The 20334-nt window shown below is 47.0% G+C and overlaps 1 protein-coding gene across 8 annotated transcripts in view; it reads left to right on the forward strand.

The window, feature by feature from the left end:
- Positions 1-224: 224 nt before the first annotated feature.
- Positions 225-20334, forward strand: part of Smarca2 (SWI/SNF related BAF chromatin remodeling complex subunit ATPase 2) — a 170454-nt gene continuing 150344 nt past the window's right edge. The window contains exons 1-2 of one of the 8 annotated variants that reach the window (XM_075973757.1): positions 225-379; positions 19187-19452. In XM_075973757.1, the coding sequence (XP_075829872.1) occupies positions 19228-19452 (225 nt within the window). In that variant the 5' untranslated portion in view covers positions 225-379; positions 19187-19227. Of the gene's footprint in view, positions 380-988; positions 1139-1930; positions 2170-2397; positions 2672-19186; positions 19453-20334 lie in introns of those variants that run through there. The other 7 variants (XM_075973760.1, XM_075973759.1, XM_075973763.1 and 4 more) reach the window with 7 other exon arrangements.

Genomic DNA, 20334 nt, shown 5'->3' on the forward strand with positions numbered 1-20334 from the left:
AGAGCGGAGAGCCGGCGCCTCGCAGACACACACGGATCCACGCATACAGTAGAGCTGTCTCGATCCACATTCTTGCACACCGCCCCCTGCTCCCCCCGCGCGCCCGGAGTCGCTGAGCAAGGCGAGTGACAGGAGCGTCCCGCCAACCCGCGCCGGGTCGGGCAGGGAGGAGCGGCGCGCGGGGCCAACTGCGGCGCGTCTTCCGGCGCCCGTGGAGGCGGCGAGGGTGGGACGCGGGGCGGAGCCCGAGTTTAGGAAGAGGAGGGGACGGCTGTCATCAATGAAGTCATATTCATAATCTAGTCCTCGCTCCCTCTGTTTCTGTACTCTGGGTGACTCAGAGAGGGAAGATTCAACCAGCACACTGCTCGCGAGCAAGGTAAATATAACTTACAACTCCTTTCTCTTCTCTCCCCGGCTCCGGCCTCCCTGCTGCAGTCGCAGCCGAACCCCTTAGGCACCGCGCCGCCTTCGCCCCGGATTATGCATCCTTATCCTAATCATTATTTATTGTGCATGCTCGAAGACCAAAACAAACAGGCGGGCCAACCGCTACAACAACAAAAAAGCCCGCCTCTTCCTCGCGGGCCTCAGGTGCTCTAACGACAGCTCCCGGGCGGTGATAGAAGAAACCAGAAAGTTTGAACGGAACCTTGCCATTCTAATAACAACAGTAATAATTACTATTTCAAGGGGGCAAGGGGAATAAATCCCAACAAGCCATAGCCTTGACCCCGGGCAGGCTGACAGCGATAAGCTGCCAACTCAGGGTTGCAACACACTCTCGGCCAGGTTGCATCCCCCCCCCCCACACCCCTTAAAAGCAGAGGTGGGGAGGACTGATGGCAGGAGAAGGAGAGAGTCTGGGGGAAAACTGAGAGGGGAGCTGGAAGGAAACGCGACAGTTCACCCCGAGCCATCCTCCCCATTAGAGTTGGAAGGAAACGAGAAAGGAGGGCGAAGAGCCCGGACTGGCGGCAGGGCGCCAACCACACGGCTGCTACTCGCCTCCCAGAGACTTGTTTAAAGGGCTCCGGCTGCGGGGACGCGAGCAGACCTTGGAGGCGGCAGTAGTCCCGGCTGGCTCACCGAGCAGGCGGCGGCCCCTACGGCGGAGTCAGTGCCTGCGGGCTCGGAGGTGTTGCCTCCACTCCTCGGGTCCCCTCGGGCGGGGGGGGGGGGCGGGGGGGATGTTGACCGGTGACAGGCCTACAGGCGAAGGGGCTGCCCCGGGGGCTGTGGCCGTGGCGCCGCGGACCTCCCTGTTTGGTACCTGGAGGCAGCGCGGGCTGGGGTGTGGAAGTTCAGGGTGTCCAACCCCGGTCCCATTGTGGGAGGGTGGAAGGAAGCCCCAAGGAAAGAGGTCCGAGGTGCCCGCAGGGCTCCGTTAGTCTGCCCTCCCCCGCCTCTCTGGTTTGTTTTCTTTTGCTTGTGTCTTTCCTTGGCTTGAGCCGCGGAAGCCTCGGCTGTGGGGCGTCTGGGATGGTCTAGGTGTCAGGGGCGCACAGGGACCCGGGAGAGCCGCGGCGGCTAAGGGCTCGGGAGGCCATGATCCGGATAATCCTCTCTGCCTGACTGTCACAACAGGACCCGCGCGCACCCGGGTAGCGGCCGAGGCTTTCGCCCGGGAAGGGAAAGGGCTGCAACGGGGAGGGAATGGGGGGTGGAGAAGGAGGGAGGCGGGGAGAGCCGGTGGGAGCCTCCTCCCAGCGATGACACTCACCCCTTCCTTCTCGCTCCCTGCTTTCGAGTTTGCTTTATTCCCATCCCAACGTAGTTCACCCCTTCCCCTATCTCCCCCTGCTGCCGGGTCTCCTCCCCTCCCGTTGGCATTGCAAAACGGCCACGCCATCTGCAAAGGTGTCGCGATGCACTTCCCCAAATCACCGGTCCAGCTTGCCAGCCCCTGGGCGCCCTCCAGCCACCAAGAGCACACCATCACAGTGCCCCCCGGTGCCCCGCACCAGGCCGCGCGGCCTGGACACAGTGACACCGCGTCGGGCGGGTCGCAGCGGTGCGGACTCCAGGAGACACCCGTGCTCCGGTCCGGGCGCTCGCGCCGGTTTCCGGTACCCGCGGGAGATCGCCGGGTGCGGGTGTCTGCGTTCGCCCCCGCCTCCTGGATTACATTATTATTTTTATCCTGGTTGCTGTTCGCTGCGGATGGTGGTGAGCACGGGGCTGGTGGGGCTGCCTGGGGGATGGAGGCGGAGGGAAGTTGGACACCAATCAACCCGGAAAAAAAAAAGTTTGGCAGGGCCACAAGTCGGGTGGAGGGGCAGGAGGGGGCGGCGGGCTGGCGCGAGTGTGCAGTGCGCTAGGGACCAGTGCGTGGCGAGCTGCGCCGGCTGCTCCTCCCGCCCGAGCCCTCCCGGGAGCCGGACGCAGACCCGTCGGGGTCTGGCGGAGAGAGGGCGGGTGGCAGTGGCGGTGCGTGCGGCTGCGGCGGCGAGGGCGAGTGCGTGGCGCGCGCGAGCGGCGGAGAATCAGGAAGTCACCGCGGTGAAGCGCACAGACATGTTTGATCGCCGTGACATGACGCGCGCGAGGGAGGAAGAGGAGGCGGCGGGGGCAGGGCCGCGGGCACCGGCCTAAGCAGTGGTGTGCACCCCGCTCCCTCGCCTCCCTGGGCGCTGCCAGCCTGAGCCCTGGGCCATTCCGAGTCGCCCAGGTAAGGAGCCTGCTCCTCCCGCCGCCGCCACTACCCGCCGAGCTTTCTAGGTCTTTCTCTTCGAGGCCCCCTCCGGTCTCTGGCTCGCCTTCCTAGCAAAGTCAGGCAGGCAATCGATCGCAGGGAAAACTTTCCAGCGGGAGGCACCGCGCGGGGGAGAAGGAGGCCTCGCGGGTGGCTGCTGTTGTCAGTCCTTTCGGCTCCAGGTCCGGAGAGTCTGCGGCTGTTGCACGTTCAAACTTCGGGCCTTAACGTCCCTCCAACTCTCCAAGGATTTACTCCATTAAGAAAAGAAACATCCCAAGCGGTCCACTCTCGCGCAGGGCATTGGGGTGTTTCAAGCGAAGGAGGAAGGTGTAGGAGTGGAGAGAGCGGGGGTGTAGTGCAGAATCATTCCTCATTCAGTGTCTGCACCGGGTGTTATGTAATTTTAGTAGCACATGGGTGCGAAGCCCACACTGGGCTTCTCTCTCTTTTGTTTATATAACTTTTGGGGAGTTTTGCCAGGCTGTGTCCTTTTCCCCCTCCTCTCCGGTGCGGTGGAGGGAGGTGGTGCTTTTGAAAAAGCGGAGTGACCGAGTTAGCAACGTTTTGTAGAGGTGTCATCGTTGTCTCCTTTCTAGTCATCACGTTGGCACGTATTCCTTTGTATGCATAACAATGGAGCATAAGGAAGACGTTAAGGACACACGTCTGTTTACTGCGCGGCGTGGTAATGTTTAAGGTTTCAGTTAATTTTCAAACTTCTTTTCACTTTGTTGTATGCCTTGCTTTGTGGAGATAAGTAAGTTGGTTTGAGAGTTGCTTGGGGTTGGATAGCACAGAATTCCTGTCCAAACCACCCAGGACTTAGAAAACAGTGAGAACTCTTCTAATTAATATAAAAGCCACGTTTGGTGTTATATGTGTGCAGATACGTACAAATGCACGTTCCTGCGTCTTCAGCCTCCCATTCGTGGAGCCACACCTGAAGTTGCTACTCACTAGGGACTCCTCTGGCCTCCCAGGCTACTCCAAAGCACAAGCTGGCGAAGGGTTAGGAGGTGTGGCTGGGTTGATTCTTAGGTGGCATTATTATGCAAATAGAGACACACTTTGTCTTTTCAGAATCTAATTGCCCTTTTATTCCTCTAGGCTTGCTGACTTGCTTTTAAAATACCGCCTTTGGATAGTAGAGGGGGGGGGCAATAAAGAGGTGGGGGACTTGGGACCAAGGACAAGAGAGGGTAATTGGGTTAAGGAACAACTATAAACACGTAGGAGAATGCCATAATGAACCCCATTATTTTGTACAGTTAATAGACACTGAGAAAACAATTTTAAGAAAAAAAATCTCTTAAGAATGTAAAAACCAAAAGGGCTGCAAAATGCTCCCTTCCACCTCAAATGTTAACTACTGTAAAAAGGAGATCTAGAGACACCCTTAATTGTTTATCAGGTAATTATTGCCGTAGGTTGAGGGGTAAATAGTCCACAGGGTGGAGGTACAGCTAGTTTTTGTTTGGGCCTTTGAAAAAATGTTGCCATATTGGTAGAGAATTTTTAAATGAGTTAGGATTTGGGGTGTCAGAACCTTTGGCAGGGAGGGAATGACTCCTCTCCCCTCATGCTGCCTTTCTCCCAGGCCTTGCTTCACTCAGACCAGCTTTGGCTCTGGCTGCACTGTGGTGTCTCACTGAAAACATTCACCGCCGAGCCTGTTCAAAGCAGTCTTAGATCTTTCCTTTTGTTCTTTTGTAAAGTGGGGTTTTTTTTCAACATTTCTCATCAAGTTTCTTGAAAAGTGTTCTGGCCAACACCTGAGGCTTAGAATTGACCGCAATAAAAGCGTGCTTCTTGTACGGTTGGCGCTTGAATTCTCTCTTCTAAGTACTCCTGACACAGTATACCTAGAAAGTAACCCCTCTGCAGGTAATTATTTAAAGTTCTATTTCTTTGATTAAGTTTAAAATAAACCATTCTGCAGACAGGGTGTGTTGGGGGTGGGGAAGTCAAAGCACAACTTTCTCTTCTATAAGGCGGCGCTGGTGCTCTATAATACTGTAATATTTTGACGTCTCATTTTAAAGGTTCATTGTATTTTGGAGGAGGACAGTAAACAGAGAAGTTTCATAAATTATGGAAGTGGCACTGTCCTCCAGCGTTCCCAGTTTTCTCTCTCCCTTAGAAGTCTTCCTTTGTAAACACGGCCTTTGTCAAGCCCTCCTAGGTCAGCAGCTTTGTGCTACTCTAGAGATACAATAAATCACTATTTATGACATTTTGACATGCTGCCATGAGGACTGACTTATCTCAGGCACCATGCTGAGGATCGTTTCCCTGTCTCAGCACTGGGAAGGAGTGTTAGCCAGCCTGAACCACTAGAAGTTTTGATTCATACCTGTTTTTATACTTAAGATGCTGTAGGAAGTGGACAATGTGTGTCCCTTTGCATGAGTGGCCTCCGAAAACTGTGGGTCACAGTTCCCTCCTGTGGTAATTTCTAATGAACAAATGAGAAAATGCCCCTCATGAAAAGTTATATTTAGAAGTTACTTTTGATTTTTTTCTTTCATCTTTGAGGGAAAAAAAAGTGTGTGTGGAACTTTTAATATCTAGCCAGTTAATAAGATTATGAGTATAATTGGTATAGTATATAGTAATTAGGTATAGAAAATACAGATGCTGGTAATTAATTTATTTGATAGGATGTTTAGGAAGTTGTAGGTGTTGTTTGTTATTTTTCTATACAGAAAGTTGTGACTGTGTTTATCAGAGAACTTAGGGGTCTAACACTACACCCTATCAAAGTTTATGAAAGAGCATGTTTATTCGCCTTACCGTGTATTTATGATGAAAGGGAACTTGCACCCAGGGTTTGAAAGACCTTATGTCTCTGTTACTGTTTTCTTAGAATTTTAGCATTTGTCCACGTTAATGTAGCGCCTTTCCTTGAAAATGTTCGGGGATGTATATATATATATATATATATATATATCACTTTCAAGTACTTAAGTTTTCTAAGTAGAGTTTAAATGCTTGGATAATTGTACTTCAGGAAAACAGAAGGGATCCGATGAAGTCCGGTAGCTAAATGGTGAGGTTTTTGAACATTGACCAGAAACCCCTCATTAATTCTCTCACATGATCATCTAGAATGATGAGTCGGATAGTGATACAGAGTTTGATCATTTTTTTTTAATTTGCCAGCCTTCCTGCTCCGATAACCCAACTGCTGGAATTGCAGCTGTGTATTGCCACACCCTGTGCTAAGGATGGAACCCAGGGCTTTGTGAATGCCAGGCAAATACCACCCAGCAGCATCCCTAACCCACGGTTTATTTCTGGGGTTCTGGAAAACTTGGTTTGAACTGCGGTAGTTTACTGGTTCCATGAGACCGGTGGGACATTCTGACAGGTATATTCAGGCTATAATTCTGGGTGACTTAAAGCATCTAAGAATTCTGCATTTTTCTGGGGGTAAGCGCCAGTCTTATACCAGTATATGGTCTACCTTTGTTCAAACACTACTGTATTTGAAACTCTTCAAAAAACAAGTTATTTAATCTAAGTGTGGTCTGGGGTTTGTAACTGATGAATGGAATCCCCAGAGATGAAACGGAGATAGAACAGAGCTTAAAGGCCATTAAGGTATAGTTGTCCTCCCCTCGCTTTAAAAACTGGATTTGGCATTTGGGAGTTAAAATTATGTAAAAAAGAGAGAGAGAGAAAAGGCTAACTGAGGAGAACTGTATGTGGAGTGTTGGTACCCAGGTTACCTGAAGGGATCCTCTGGGCATTTGCCTTCAGTTGTGCTCTTCTTGCTTGGGATGCTTGGACATTTCTTTGCCTGCTGGATGTGGTCAACTGCAGTTTCTGCCATCCCACTGGGAGATGAGCCATCCCTATGGAAATTGGATGTCTGGGAGGAAAACCTCCCCTGCCCCCAGGCTTTTTAACAACTCGACACATAACAGCTTGGCAAATATTTGCTGCTATTCTGTGGTTTGCTGTTCTGTTCTGAATTGCCATTAAGCAATGTCCAAAATTCAGTTAAAAAAAAAAATTCAGTGGTCAGTATGAAGTGATGTGTTTTCCAGAATGTACTCAAGCATTTAAACACAAGAGAAGCAAGTGACCTGCTGAGCCCTGTGACAGAGGGAGGCCAGGGCCACCTCTCTTGACTTCGTGGGACTGATTAAATCTTAGAGCCAGGGGTTAGGGTTGTGTAGGAGAAGAACAGAAATGGGGGTTGCTGATGCAGGTCATTTGGGATCAGAAGAAAAGCCTGAGGTCACAGGGACTAAGCTTGAACAAGCCTTGGGTCGACCACTGTACCTGTTTGGACTGGTTTGCCTGGACCAAGAGGTCCCGGCAGGAGAGTTTTACAAGATAAAGTTGAAAATTTGTAGAGAGCCAAGATGTCTAGACTAGAGCATGAATATTCTGCCCACTATATGTTGGAGACTTGTCTCTTGGAATTGAATATCTCTATATTACTTGTTTTACATGCATATGTTTTGTCTGCATGTATGTCTGTGTACTGTGTGCATGCCTCGTACTCACGGAGGCCAGAAGTTGCAAACAGTCACGAGCCCACCCTGTGGGTGCTATGAACCAGTCCTTAGGAAGGGCAGCCAGTGATGTTATCCTCAGGGCCATCTCTCCAGTCTCTGTCAGAAAGTTTGAACTATTTGTAACTTGTATATTCAAGTTCACGGCGAGACTTGTAGATCTTCTAAGGATCCTGGCAGTAATGAGCGTTTGTCTACCATAATCTCGCAAGGTATCTGCACACCTTATATTTTATTTAGTTCCTCTCAAAGCTAAACTTGTTGCTGGCTTTCCAGTGTGCATCTGCAGTTGGTAAGGAACTTGGAACCCAAAGAGATTCGGTGGACCTGTTGATTGATGACAGACTCATAAACGGCTGCTCTCAGTTTTTACTGCCGTGGAGTCAAAGGGTTCATTGTTGGGCATATTAAAGATCAACTGGGCTAGAGGTATGCTTTAGTGGTAGAGAGATTGCCTAACATGTACAGGATAGGCTCATTCCCTAGGTTCAGTCCCCGGTGCCATCTGGCTGGCTATCACATGTATAATCCAGGCTCACTCCCCTTGTAAGCCTAATTGTTGAGTTTTGCTCCTAAATACAAGTGAGTCTGTCAACCAGATTTTGAAGGCATGCATTTCCTACTTAAAAAAATATGTTTCGTGTAAAGATGAAATTTTCTTAACAGAAAATGCAGTTGATTGTTTTCAGCATCCTAAGATGAGATCGCTTTGGGGAAGAGCCTTTATATGTCTGGAATGGACAGGCTTGTACACAAAATGCACAAGTGGTTGGTTATGCTTCAAGATACCCACTTTGAAGCTAGCTTTTGATGGTTTGATTTGCTGGCTTTTTTTATGGCCAAGGGCCTTAGCAGTGTGTGCTAAACTTTGAGTGAGTTAACCTTTGCTTGTCCCTAATCCCTGAGTCTCAGATTAGAGAGGGGTACTGTTTCTGTGTTGAAGGGGCCTCTTAGGTTTTGGATTTTCTTATTAACACCCCTTTCCCTGTGTGAGAATGACGTTGATCCTCTCTAGCGTGGTATAGAAGGCATCACAGGTGGAGGACTAGTGTAGGGTGGGAACTCAGGTATCTACAGAGAGAAGGTGAAGCCAGGATCCAGGCAGTGCTGGAGCACTGCAGGGCTGAGGAAGAGGTGGTGGCTGGGGGGGAGGGGTGCTAATTAATGAAGTTTAGTTTGTTGTTATCTGCCCTGTGCACTGAGCTTCCTCCCAGCCTTTGCCAGGTCTGATTCTGGGCAAGGACAGGTCCCAAGGCAGTTTATTTAAAGGCAGGGCAGCAACTCAGGCATGTCCTAAATTTGTTTCCCCAATGAAAGAAAGTTCACAGAAGCCCAGTGAACGGAAAAGTTCTCATCCAAGCGCTTATTAAAACGTATATTATTTTGAAATGAATGACAAGCCAACATGAATAACCATGAGAATGTGTTTTCTTTTTTTTTTTCTTTATTTTTTCTTGGAAAAAAAAATTTCCGCCTCCTCCCATCCTCCCATTTCCCTCCCCTTCCTCCCACTCCACTCCCCCTCCCCCCACCTCTTTCCCCCTCCCTCTCCAGACCAAAGACCAGTCAGGTGGAAACAAGGTCCTCCCCCCTCCATCTAGGTCTAGGAAGGTGAGCATCCAAACTGGCTAGGCTTCCACAAAGCCAGAACATGAAGTAGGATCAAACCCCAGTGCCATTGTCTTTGGCTTCTCATCAGCCCTCATTGTTCAGAGAGTCCGGTTTTATCCCATGCTTTTTCAGTTCCAGTCCAGCTGGCCTTGGTGAGCTCCCAATAGATCAGTCCCTCTGTCTCAGTGGGTGGGTGCACCCCTCACGGTCCCGACTTCCTTGCTCATGTTCTCCCTCTGTCTGCTCCTCATTGGGACCTTGGGAGCTTATTCCGGTGCTCCAATATGGGTCTCTGTTTCTATCTTCATCCATCGCCCGATGAAGGTTCTATGGGGATATGCAAGATATTCATCAGTGTGGTTATAGGATAGGGCCATTTCAGGTTCCTTATCCTCAGCTGCCCAAGGCACTAACTGGAGACATCCCCCTGGGCACCTGGGAGCCACTCTAGGTTCAGGTCTCTTGCCTACCCTAAGCTGGATCCCTTAATTAAGATATATGCTTCCCTGCTCCCATATCCATCCTTCCTTTATCCCAACCATCCCAATTCCCCAAGTTTCCCCCATCCTTTTTTTCTCACATTTCTCTCCCCGTCTCCCCTTACCCCTATCCCACCCCACCCCAAGATCCCAATTTTTGCTTGGCAATCTTGTCTACTTCCCATATCCAGGGGGATAACTATATGTTTTTCTTTGGGTTCACCTTCTTATTTAGCTTCTTTAGGATCACAAATTATAGACTCAATGTCGTTTATTTATGGCTAGAAACCAATTATGAGTGAGTACATCCCATGTTCATCTTTTTGGGTCTGGGACACCTCACTCAGGATAGTGTTTTCTATTTCCATCCATTTGCATGCAAAATTCGAGAAGTCATTGTGTTTTACTGCTGAGTAGTACTCTAATGTGTATATATTCCACACTTTCTTCATCCATTCTTCCATTGAAGGACATCTAGGTTTTTCCAGGTTCTGGCTATTACAAATAATGCTGCTATGAATATAGTTGAACAAATGCTTTTGTAATATGATAGGGCATCTCTTGGGTATATTCCCAAGAGTGGTATTGCTGGGTCCTGGGGCAGGTTGATCCCGAATTTCCTGAGAAACCGCCACACTGATTTCCTAAGTGGTTGGACAAGTTTGCATTCCCACCAGCAATGGATGAGTGTGCCCCTTACTCCACAACCTCTCCAGCAAAGGCTATTATTGGTGTTTTTGATTTTAGCCATTCTGACAGGTGTAAGATGATATCTCAAAGTTGTTTTGATTTGCATTTCCCTTAAACCAGGAACAGGTGAACAATCTAAATAGACCTGTTAGTTGCGAAGAATTAGAAGCAGTTATCAAAAACCTCCCTACCAAAAAAAGCCCAGGACCAGATGGCTTCAATGCGGAATTCTACCAGAACTTCCAAGAAGACCTAATACCTATACTCCTTAATGTATTTCACAATATAGAAACAGAAGAGTCATTGCCAAATTCCTTTTATGAAGCTACAGTTACTCTGATACCAAAACCACACAAAGACTCAACCAAGAAAGAGAATTACAGGCCAATCTTAGTCATGAACATCGACGCAAAAATCCTCAATAAAATACTGGCAAACCGAATCCAAGAACACATTAGAAAAATTATCCATTTTGATCAAGTAGGCTTCATCCCAGAGATGCAGGGCTGGTTCGACATACGAAAATCTGTCAATGTAATCCATCATATAAATAAGCTGAAAGAAAAAAAAACCATATGATCATTTCATTAGGTGCTGAAAAAGCATTTGACAAAATTCAACATCCCTTTATGATAAAAGTCTTGGAGAGATTAGGGATACAAGGGACATACCTAAATATAATAAAAGCTATTTACAGCAAGCCGACAGCTAACATCAAATTAAACGGAGCGAAACTCAAAGCCATCCCACTAAAATCAGGAACACGACAAGGCTGTCCATTCTCTCCATACCTCTTCAATATAGTGCTTGAAGTTCTAGCAATAGCAATATGACAACATAAGGGGATCAAGGGGATTCGAATTGGAAAGGAAGATGTTAAACTTTCGTTATTTGCAGATGATATGATAGTGTACATAAGCGACCCCAAAAACTACACCAAAGAACTCTTATAGCTGATAAACACCTTTAGTAATGTGGCAGGATACAAAATCAACTCCAAAAAATCAGTTGCCCTCCTATACACAAAGGACATAGAAGCAGAGAGGGAAATCAGAGAAGCATCACCTTTCACGATAGCCACAAACAGCATAAAATATCTTGGGGTAACGCTAACCAAGGAAGTGAAAAAATCTATTTGACAAGAACTTTAAGGCATTGAAGAAAGAAATTGAAGAGGATACCAGAAAATGGAAGGATCTCCCTTGCTCTTGGATTGGGAGGATCAACATAGTAAAAATGGCAATTCTACCAAAGGCAATTTATAGATTCAATGCAATCCCCATCAAGGTCCCATCAAAATTCTTCACAGATCTTGAGAGGATAATAATCAACTTTAAATGGAAAAACAAAAAACCCAGGATAGCCAAAACAATCCTATACAATAAAGGAACTTCTGGAGTCATTAACATCCCTGACTTCAAACTCTATTACAGAGCTACAGTAAAGAAAACAGCATGGTATTGGCATAATAACAGAGAAGTCGACCAATGGAATCATATAGAAGACCCGGATTTTAACCCACAAACCTATGAACACCTCATTTTTGATAAAGGAGCTAAAAGTATACAATGGAAGAAAGAAAGCATCTTCAACAAATGATGTTGGCAAAACTGGATGTCAACCTGTAGAAGAATGAAAATAGACCCATATCTATCACCAAGCACAAAACTCAAATCCAAATGGACCAAAGACCTCTATATCAGTCTGAACACACTGAACCTAATAGAAGAGAAAGTGGGAAGTACCCTACAACATATGGGCACAGGAGATCGCTTCCTGTGTATAACGCCAGCAGCACAGACATTAAGGGCAACATTGAATAAATGGGACCTATTGAAACTGAGAAGCTTCTGTAAAGCAAAGGACACTGTCACTAAGACAAAAAGGCAACCCACTGACTGGGAGAAGATCTTCACCAACCCCGCAACGGACAAAGGTCTGATCTCCAAAATATATAAAGAACTCAAGAAAGTAGACTTTAAAAGGCTAATTAACCCAATTAAAAAATGGGGCACTGAACTGAACAGAGAATTCTCAACAGAAGAAGTTCAAATGGCCAAAAGATACTTAAGGTCATGCTCAACCTCCTTAGCAGATCAGAGAATGTGTTTTCAATGCCTCCCGAGGGTTTGGGTGGAGCAACTTACTTTAGCTTTAGACACAGTACGATTTTTATCATCGTCACACATTATATTGGAAACTGTTTACACTTACACTTCTCAGGCCAAGCAGCAGCATGGCCTGCTTGATGTTTAACCATGAGGCGGGCAACCTTGGCTTCTGAACCGGAGGCTCCAGGCAGACTTAGTCCTGTATCGTCACTCTGTCCTCTATACCGCCCACCTTCCAACGCTAACGGGGCTTTCTCTGTCCAGTTCTAGGCAAGTTGCTACCTCTTGTGAAGGAGTTCAGTTTCTCTAGAGAGAAGGATATGTAGATAAAAGCCAAGCAGCCCTTCTGATCAGAGACTTCTGACTCAGCAGACAGACACAAAAGGACCCTTATCTTGACTTATCTTTCAAGCCTTATCACTCTCCTGTGATTGCAGGAACACTGGCAAAGGCTGAGTTATTCTTAGGCCTTGGACTGAGTTCTTATTTATGATGGTCCACCTTTAGCCTGGCCTCAAGCCTTCCTGTAAAGCGAGAGCTGTGCGAAGATTGGCTGGAGTCCTGGGCTGTCTCCAGGCTTCCTTAGGAGCTCTGGTGAAGGGCACTTGAGGGGGTATTGCCCAAGTTAGTGCACACTCCACAACTCTGCTTGTTTCTAGAAAGTTATATTTTTTTTGTTTTTATGTCTCCAACAACCCTTCCCCAAGTCTTTTCCTCCTCTTTGTCATTCCTCCCTTCCCCCATTGCCTTGGGGTCGTTTAGCTGCACCCATACTAGTTCTGGATGGTCTTCCATCTTTTTCCCTTGTTGCCACTTCTGCATAAATCTCCTATTAGGGCTCTGTGTGTGTGTCTGTGTGTGTGTGTGTGTCTGTGTGTGTGTGTGTATATGTGTGTGTGTCTGTGTGTATGTGTGTGTGTGTATGCGTGTGTGTGTCTGTCTGTGTGTATGTGTGTGTGTGTCTGTCTGTGTGTGTGTATGTGTGTGTGTATGTGTGTGTATGTGTGTGTATGTGTGTGTGTATGTGTGTGTCTGTCTGTGTGTGTGTCTGTGTGTGTGTCTGTGTGTATATGTGTGTGTGTCTGTGTGTGTGTATGTGTGTGTGTGTCTGTGTATGTGTCTGTGTGTGTCTGTGTGTGTGTCTGTGTGTGTGTATGTGTGTGCGTATGTGTGTGCGTATGTGTGTGTGTCTGTCTGTGTGTGTGTGTCTGTCTGTCTGTCTGTGTGTCTGTGTGTGTGTATGTGTGTGTGTGTCTGTGTGTGTGTCTGTGTGTGTGTGTCTGTCTGTGTGTGTGCATGTGTGTGTGTATATGTGTGTGTGTCTGTCTGTGTGTATGTGTGTGTGTATGTGTGTGTGTGTGTCTGTCTGTCTGTCTCACTATTGTTCTCCTTAACTCCACTCTGCCTGAGACATTCAGTAGAATTGAGAATAAATATAAAAAATGGATCTTTTTGATGTTGGGTTAAGCATCAAAACACTTTTGGGTAATGGTGTTTTCACCTCAGAATCTCTTTAGGGTTTGGCTTCTCTTTTACTCCGTCCCGTGATAAATAAAAATATTGTCTCAGCCAAATCCTAGCCCTTGCAAAACACCTGTGGCATTGTTTCCATCTTTGTTCTTTGTCTCCCATTTTCTACCCCTGGCTGGCCCAGCAGTGGAACACATTACAGAGGTGCGGGGCTCAAGCTGAGGCATGCTGCCTCTGAATCAGTGTGGTCAAGACTGGAGACTGGCCAGCTTCTCCTGGTTGTGTCCTGAGGGATCTCAGTCCCTTTCTTTGGTCTCAAGTTAGCCTGACAGTCCCATTGCTTGTGTTTTACATTTTTTTAATATGTATAAATCCACGACTGCATTCTGCTTATTATTTTCATCTGGATTCTCTGAGACGTTGTAAAACACATACATGGTGGTGGTGGTGGTGGTGGGCACAGGAGTTCTGGAGGTGCAACTGTGCACAACCCCCAGGGATTAGGATGTAATTGGGGAGGGAATGAAGAGAGGAGAAGCACACACACAGGTAAGCTGGAGTGGAGTAGGCTGGGCTCTCTTCTGGAGAAACCACAGCAGCCCGGACAGTTAGCATGTTTGGTATAGAGAACTGAACAGAGAGGCAGGGCTATTGAATACCGTTGGAGAATGAGATGGGGTTATCGTATAAAGATAAACAAGGAAGCAGGGTTTATGGTATACAGCAGGATCCAGCGGGATCAAGGAGGCCAGTTTAGTTCATCTCAGTAGAGGCAGTCTCCAAAGGGAAGCAGTCTTGAGGCTAGAAGCATCTGGGATTGGGGAGAAAAAGCTATAGTAAACATTTTCTGCACACTGTCAATATTTGCACCAGGCCCCTGAGAATGGCTTTCACGTCCCTTTGAGCCCAAGACATGGTACTTGACATGTCTCGTGTGACCAACACATGTTCACTGAGGAATCCAGTTACCCACGGCTTTGTCCACTTCCTTAACTCTTCAGGGAAGTAGAGAGCCCAGTTAGCCTTGATTGGATGGTGTCGGGGGACAACCTCCACAAAAATACCTTTCTCCAGAGTGGAGGTGTGGGGATTTAGAAATATAGTCAAGAATTCGAAGACGTGAATGAAAATAATATAACACAAAAACATATAGGATAGTATGGGAAGGGAATATCAGTGAGTACTAAAAATTCCCCCGTGTTTAATTTCCAACTGGTTAATAGACCCCTGACCCCAAAAGGTTGGAGTAAGACAAAAGACTGCATGTTAACATACAAATTGAAAGCCGTGGGCTACATTCATCCCAGGGACTTAGACCAAACACTCCCTAGGCAACCCACTCCCTGGGTGCAATCCCAAGTGAATGGAAATCACTTGGGATTTCTGGGAATTTAGTTGGATCCTTAGACTTTTGTTTTAGGTAGGAACCTACTACTCCACTCTTCCAGGAGCCAGGGGTCTAGCAACTAGCCACACCTGTTGACAATAGCCTTGAGAGTGCAGAACTCTTCAGAGAGCAGAGGGAGTAACAACTAGATGGGACTTGTGAGTTAGAAGCGCGATAACCATGAACGAACTAAAAACAAGTCCCAAACTCTCTGACCTTTGGCCTCTTTGGGCCTCCACAGGGTGGTGGTGATGGACTTGCCCTGGTAGGTCCCCTGCTTAGTTGGTGCATTGAGAGTCCAAGGATAAAGTGTTCTATGAGAAGTTCTGCTCCTGCGACCCATGTGACTTTGCACCAGCCAGACTCTTTCCTGCCTCCACTTTTCCATGGGAGCCTGACACACTGTCCCCTTCACTCAAGGGACTGGAATGAGTATGAAGCGCATGAGGTGTGTTTAACTCCCACCACCCACATGCAGGTCCTTGGAATGTCCTGGATTGCAATTAGACTGGAGCTTTACGTTTTGTCTGGGTTGTCATAGTTGGGGTGGTGACCCTTAAAATTCCACGGATTTAAACTCCTTTTACTATGCAGATGGAGGTACCCAGCCCTTTTCAACATGAGAGGGGGGAAGGGAGAGGGAGTCTGGGGCTGATGGCTGTGGGGTTTGGAGTTGTGGGAAGTGGCCTTTTGCTTTGAAAAACACGCCCTCCCCAGTTGTAAAGGCAAAAATGCCTGAATGGGAAGACAGGGTGTACTGCTGAAGAATTCTTGCCAAGAACACAGTGGCCTGGCCCTCAGGGAGTCCTAGTCTGAGGCCGAGGGTAACACGGCAGGGAGGGGAGGGGGCTGCCTTTGCCTGCGTCTGGGCTGCAGCTGTGCTCTCTCTCCCCCAGGCATATTTCCTTCAGTGTGCTCGCCCTTGTGGAATAGGTTGTTCCCATCAGAGACAAGGCACAGCTCTGTCCCCAGCAGAAAACGGTAATAGATTGTCAGTCTCCTAACTTGGTCAAACTCTCTCCCAGACTGAGCCCTGCTCCTCTCCCACCGTGTTTCTGGGACCACCCTGTCATCTCCACCATCAGGTGCTTTGGAGGAGGATGAAAGGGGCAAGGATTTGAGTGGGCATGATAGATACAAGGGAAGTTGAGTTGACCAGCCTAGACTTGAAGCCCTCGTGGCTGACTCAGTGATAACATGTCCTCTGCCTTGAGATTGTGCATTTGAGCTAAATAATAAAGTTGCCAGCAGAAATGTAGAAGAAGAATCAGCCTAGGACTGCTGGCCTCAGCTCTGTGAGGTCCTCTTTTCGGCTGTGCTTGAGTGATGGACAGTCCTGGTTTTGACATAGAGGCCCCTTCAGGAGCTCTATCAAGCACTGGGTCAGACGGGAACATTGAGGTCATCTGGATGATGGTAGACACCAAGTCATAGATAGATGGAGGGGACATTTGAGATATTCCCCTCCTAAGCCTCAGGAGAACCAAAGGATCCCAAGGGAAAGTACCTTTCCAGCACTCCAGGGTAGTAGACTTGACACAGAACTCAGATCTCTGGGTTCCTAGTTGAGGTGGAGGTCAGCCATCATCACCTTCCAGTTCTGGGAGTCTAATCTTTCCCATTCCCTAGTCACATGACCCAGGGTTAACCTATGCTGCCTCTCTTAGACCTATGCACTCATTACATCCATGAGTCGACGGACTCTCTTATTGTGGAGTTTGCATGTAACATACTCCTGTGTTAGTATTCCACTTATGTGCTCCAAAGCCTCCCTCTTCCTTCCACAGATATTTTTCCTCATAAGAAGTTTAGTTTCCACAAAAAAAAGAGGAATATTTATTTGGAGTTGTATGTGTTTTACAACATCTCAGAGAATCCAGATGAAAATAATAAGCAGAATGCAGTCATGGATTTATACATATTAAAAAATATAAAACGTAAGCAGTAGTCAGGCTAACTTGAGTGTTTCTGTCTTCATTGTTCAAACTTGTGCTATATTACCAAAATACCTATTGAAGTCGATTTCACAACAAACCATAACAGGAACTAAGTAATTTCCTTTAATTCACTAAAAAAATGAAGGGGTGTATCAGTTTGTTGATGTCCACGGCCGAACGTTCTAACTTGTAGTGCCTGTGAACTGACGTCAGCTCCCTGAGTTTAAAGAGCTGACCGAGCATGTGTGTGTTTATGTGCGAGGTAGGTGGAAGGCAAACACAAAAGTTACTTCCACCTGCTTTGTTAATCACAAAAAATAAATAACATTTGGTTCGTAGGGCATTTAAGGTTATAATTCACCCCAGACCCTTCTCTGTTTGAGGAAGCATTTGTATTGAATTCCCATTTTAACCTCAATGTGTTCGCCAGAGTGGCCTATGTTTCTGCCTACCTTTTAAAATGTTTATATATACACCCCGGACACTGGCTGCTCTTTAGTTTTTATTCACAAGATTAATTGAATCAACTTACTTTTGGAATTTTGTCAGCTGTTTATTCATTGAGGTTTTGTTTATGTTTGTTTTGTGACGCGGTCTTACTCTGTAGCCCAGGCTGGCCTAGGTGTCTCAGTGATCTATCCTCAACATCCTAAGTGCTGCTCTTGTAGGTGTGAAGTCTCAGGCCCAACTATTTTCGGGTATTTTCTGAGCCCAGAGCGCATGCGGATTGAAGGTGCAGGGGACACAGGATGGAAGAGCAGGGTTCTCTTTTGTGGGGCTTGCTGTATAGAGGTTCAATAATGGAATAGGAATGGAACCGATGAGGGTTTTTCACCTCCCGCTTCCATCTGATTGCATCTCTGCCATTGCGTGCTAGGTATTCGAGTCACTGGGGGTGGGGCGACGCCATTCTGTGTTTTGTGAGGTTGACAGCAAAAGTGTTTTCCCTGTGCACATGTGGGCCAGCGGGACAGCTCCTGAACATGGAGCAGGTATCACTGTAGTGGCATTCAGCTGTGTTGCTAGGACTGCCGATCTCTACGGGAATTCGGAAGACATCTCATTCACTCATTTTTGTCTCGTTAATTATCCAAGGTGCCTTGACTCAGTCAGTCATTTCCTAGTGGGGGAATGCCGGGAAGGCTTGGAGGCTGGGTGACAGAGTAGCACACAGTTAAGTCTGGAGAAACATAATGTCCATTCCTAAACACAGCTACCCTCTGGCAACCTTGACCAGAGGCCTAGCACAAATCAGGAACCATAACAATCCAAGTGGTTACTTGGTTTCTGTTACTTGTATGGGAGGAGGCTGTTGTTTTGATGACTTCTGGTCCAGTAGATTTGATTGGTGGATAAGGCATGCAGACTGTGGTAGTTCTGAACTTTGTTGTTTTTCTTTTTGCATGTGCTATTTCATCTGACTCCAGGAAGTATCGAGAACTTACTTAGTAATTGTGTCACAGTGGATCTGAATCCATACTAGTATGATCCCCACAGCTTGCTTGCTTCTTTCCTTCCTACCTTTCTTCATTTCAAGACAGGGTCTCTGTGTAGCCCTGGCTGTCCTGGAACTTGCTCTGTGGACTAGGCTGGCTTCAAACACACAAGAGACCAACCTGCCTCTGCCTCCCAAGTGCTGGGTTTAAGGTGTGTGCCACCACCTCCTGGCTATCTTTCTTCTTTTTCTATGATGGGACTTTTCTTTTTATTATCAATTGGTAGACTTGTATCTCCCCCCCACCCCTTAGTCACCTAGAATTCCCGCCCCCTTAGTCATCTAGAATTCTTTGTGAAGTTTTTATTGCCTTGTTGACTTATGAAAATGAGTCTTGGATGGGTCCTTATTTGTAAAGGATTTTCTATGCCAGTGGTATGGGAAGTGGGGATGGTAGCAGGCAGGGCTCAGTGACTTCTAAGGTGTCTAAGCCCGTCTATAATGAAGAGTGTCTGTTGTGTTTAGTCATACATTCAGACTTGTTTAGATCCTGCTTATGTGTTAAATTCCAATTGCTCCAGCCAGTCTCTCTGTGTCCTGAATGATTTATGTTTCTGGGGAATCACTTAGAGCATGTGTTTTTTAAAACAAGTGGTCTTCATAAAGACTGGGGCCCAGGGATATATATCACACTCATTCAAACATCTGGAGGAGACAGGGTAGCTCTGTTTGATGTTAGTTATAGAAATGGCACCATCAAATTCTAACAACTGTTTTATTTGGATCTGAACACCATGTTTAAAACAGCCCTTTCTTTTCTTTCCTTTTCCCCTTCTCACCAGCTTAGTATCACTCTGCTGACTGGCAGAGCCAGGAGAAGTAGATGTCCACACCTACAGACCCAGCTGCGATGCCCCACCCGGGGCCCTCCCCAGGGCCCGGACCCTCTCCTGGACCAATTCTGGGGCCTAGTCCAGGACCAGGACCATCTCCAGGTTCTGTCCACAGCATGATGGGGCCCAGTCCTGGACCTCCCAGCGTCTCACATCCTATGTCAACAATGGGCTCCGCAGACTTCCCACAGGAAGGCATGCACCAGATGCATAAGGTAAGATTTTGAGCATTCCTTCCCACTTGACCTGACTTCCCAGGCCTGGCTGGGTACTGTCCTGTCCTGATGACTCTCCTGCTTTTTCCTGTTGTTAACATGAGGATCTAGTTAGAAATCTGTGTTAGTTTACAGCTGGGCATTGATTGCGCACGCCTTTAATCCCTGCACTAGGGAGGCAGATGCAGGTGGATCTCTGTGAGTTTGAGGCCAGCCTGGTCAAAAAGAGCTAGTTCCAGGACAGGCTCCAAAGCTACAGAGAAACCGTGTCTCGAAAAACAAACAAACAAAAAAGAAATCTGTGTTAATTTGCCTGTTATTAAAAACATTCCTGTAATCCCAGTTCTTGGCAGATTAAAGCAAGAGGATCATGCATTTGAGGTCAACATGGACTATGTAAGGCGATTCTGTCTCAAGAAAAAACAAAAACAAAAAACCAAGCATACCCAAACTAATGTAAAACACGCTGCCATTGCTATACTCTCGCTGTTATAGATGGTCCAGTAATAAAGATGTCTTTTTAAAATACAAAGGATTAGTGGGTCAAAGGTATTTTGTCTTGGTGATTAAGTCCATTAGTAAATAAAACTTCCCTTCCATCTCTCATATAATTTGATCATCCGTAAATCAATATATCGAAAATTTCTTATTCCCTAAAATTATTGAAATTTATTTGATAAAACTAGATCATTAAGAGTGGCAGGTCAAAGTCTTTTTCTAAAGATATTTCAGGACCTGGAGAGATGGATCAGCAGTTAAGATTACTTGCTGTTCTTGCAGAACTGACATTGGGCCGCCAACCCCTACCTGTAACTGCAGTTGCAGGGGTGTGACTTCCTTTCCTGGACTCCTCAGGCATCCCGAGTGTGGCACACACGAACA

The sequence above is a fragment of the Microtus pennsylvanicus genome, chromosome 5, assembly GCF_037038515.1.
Source record: "Microtus pennsylvanicus isolate mMicPen1 chromosome 5, mMicPen1.hap1, whole genome shotgun sequence".
In the NCBI taxonomy this organism is placed as follows: domain Eukaryota; kingdom Metazoa; phylum Chordata; class Mammalia; order Rodentia; family Cricetidae; genus Microtus; species Microtus pennsylvanicus.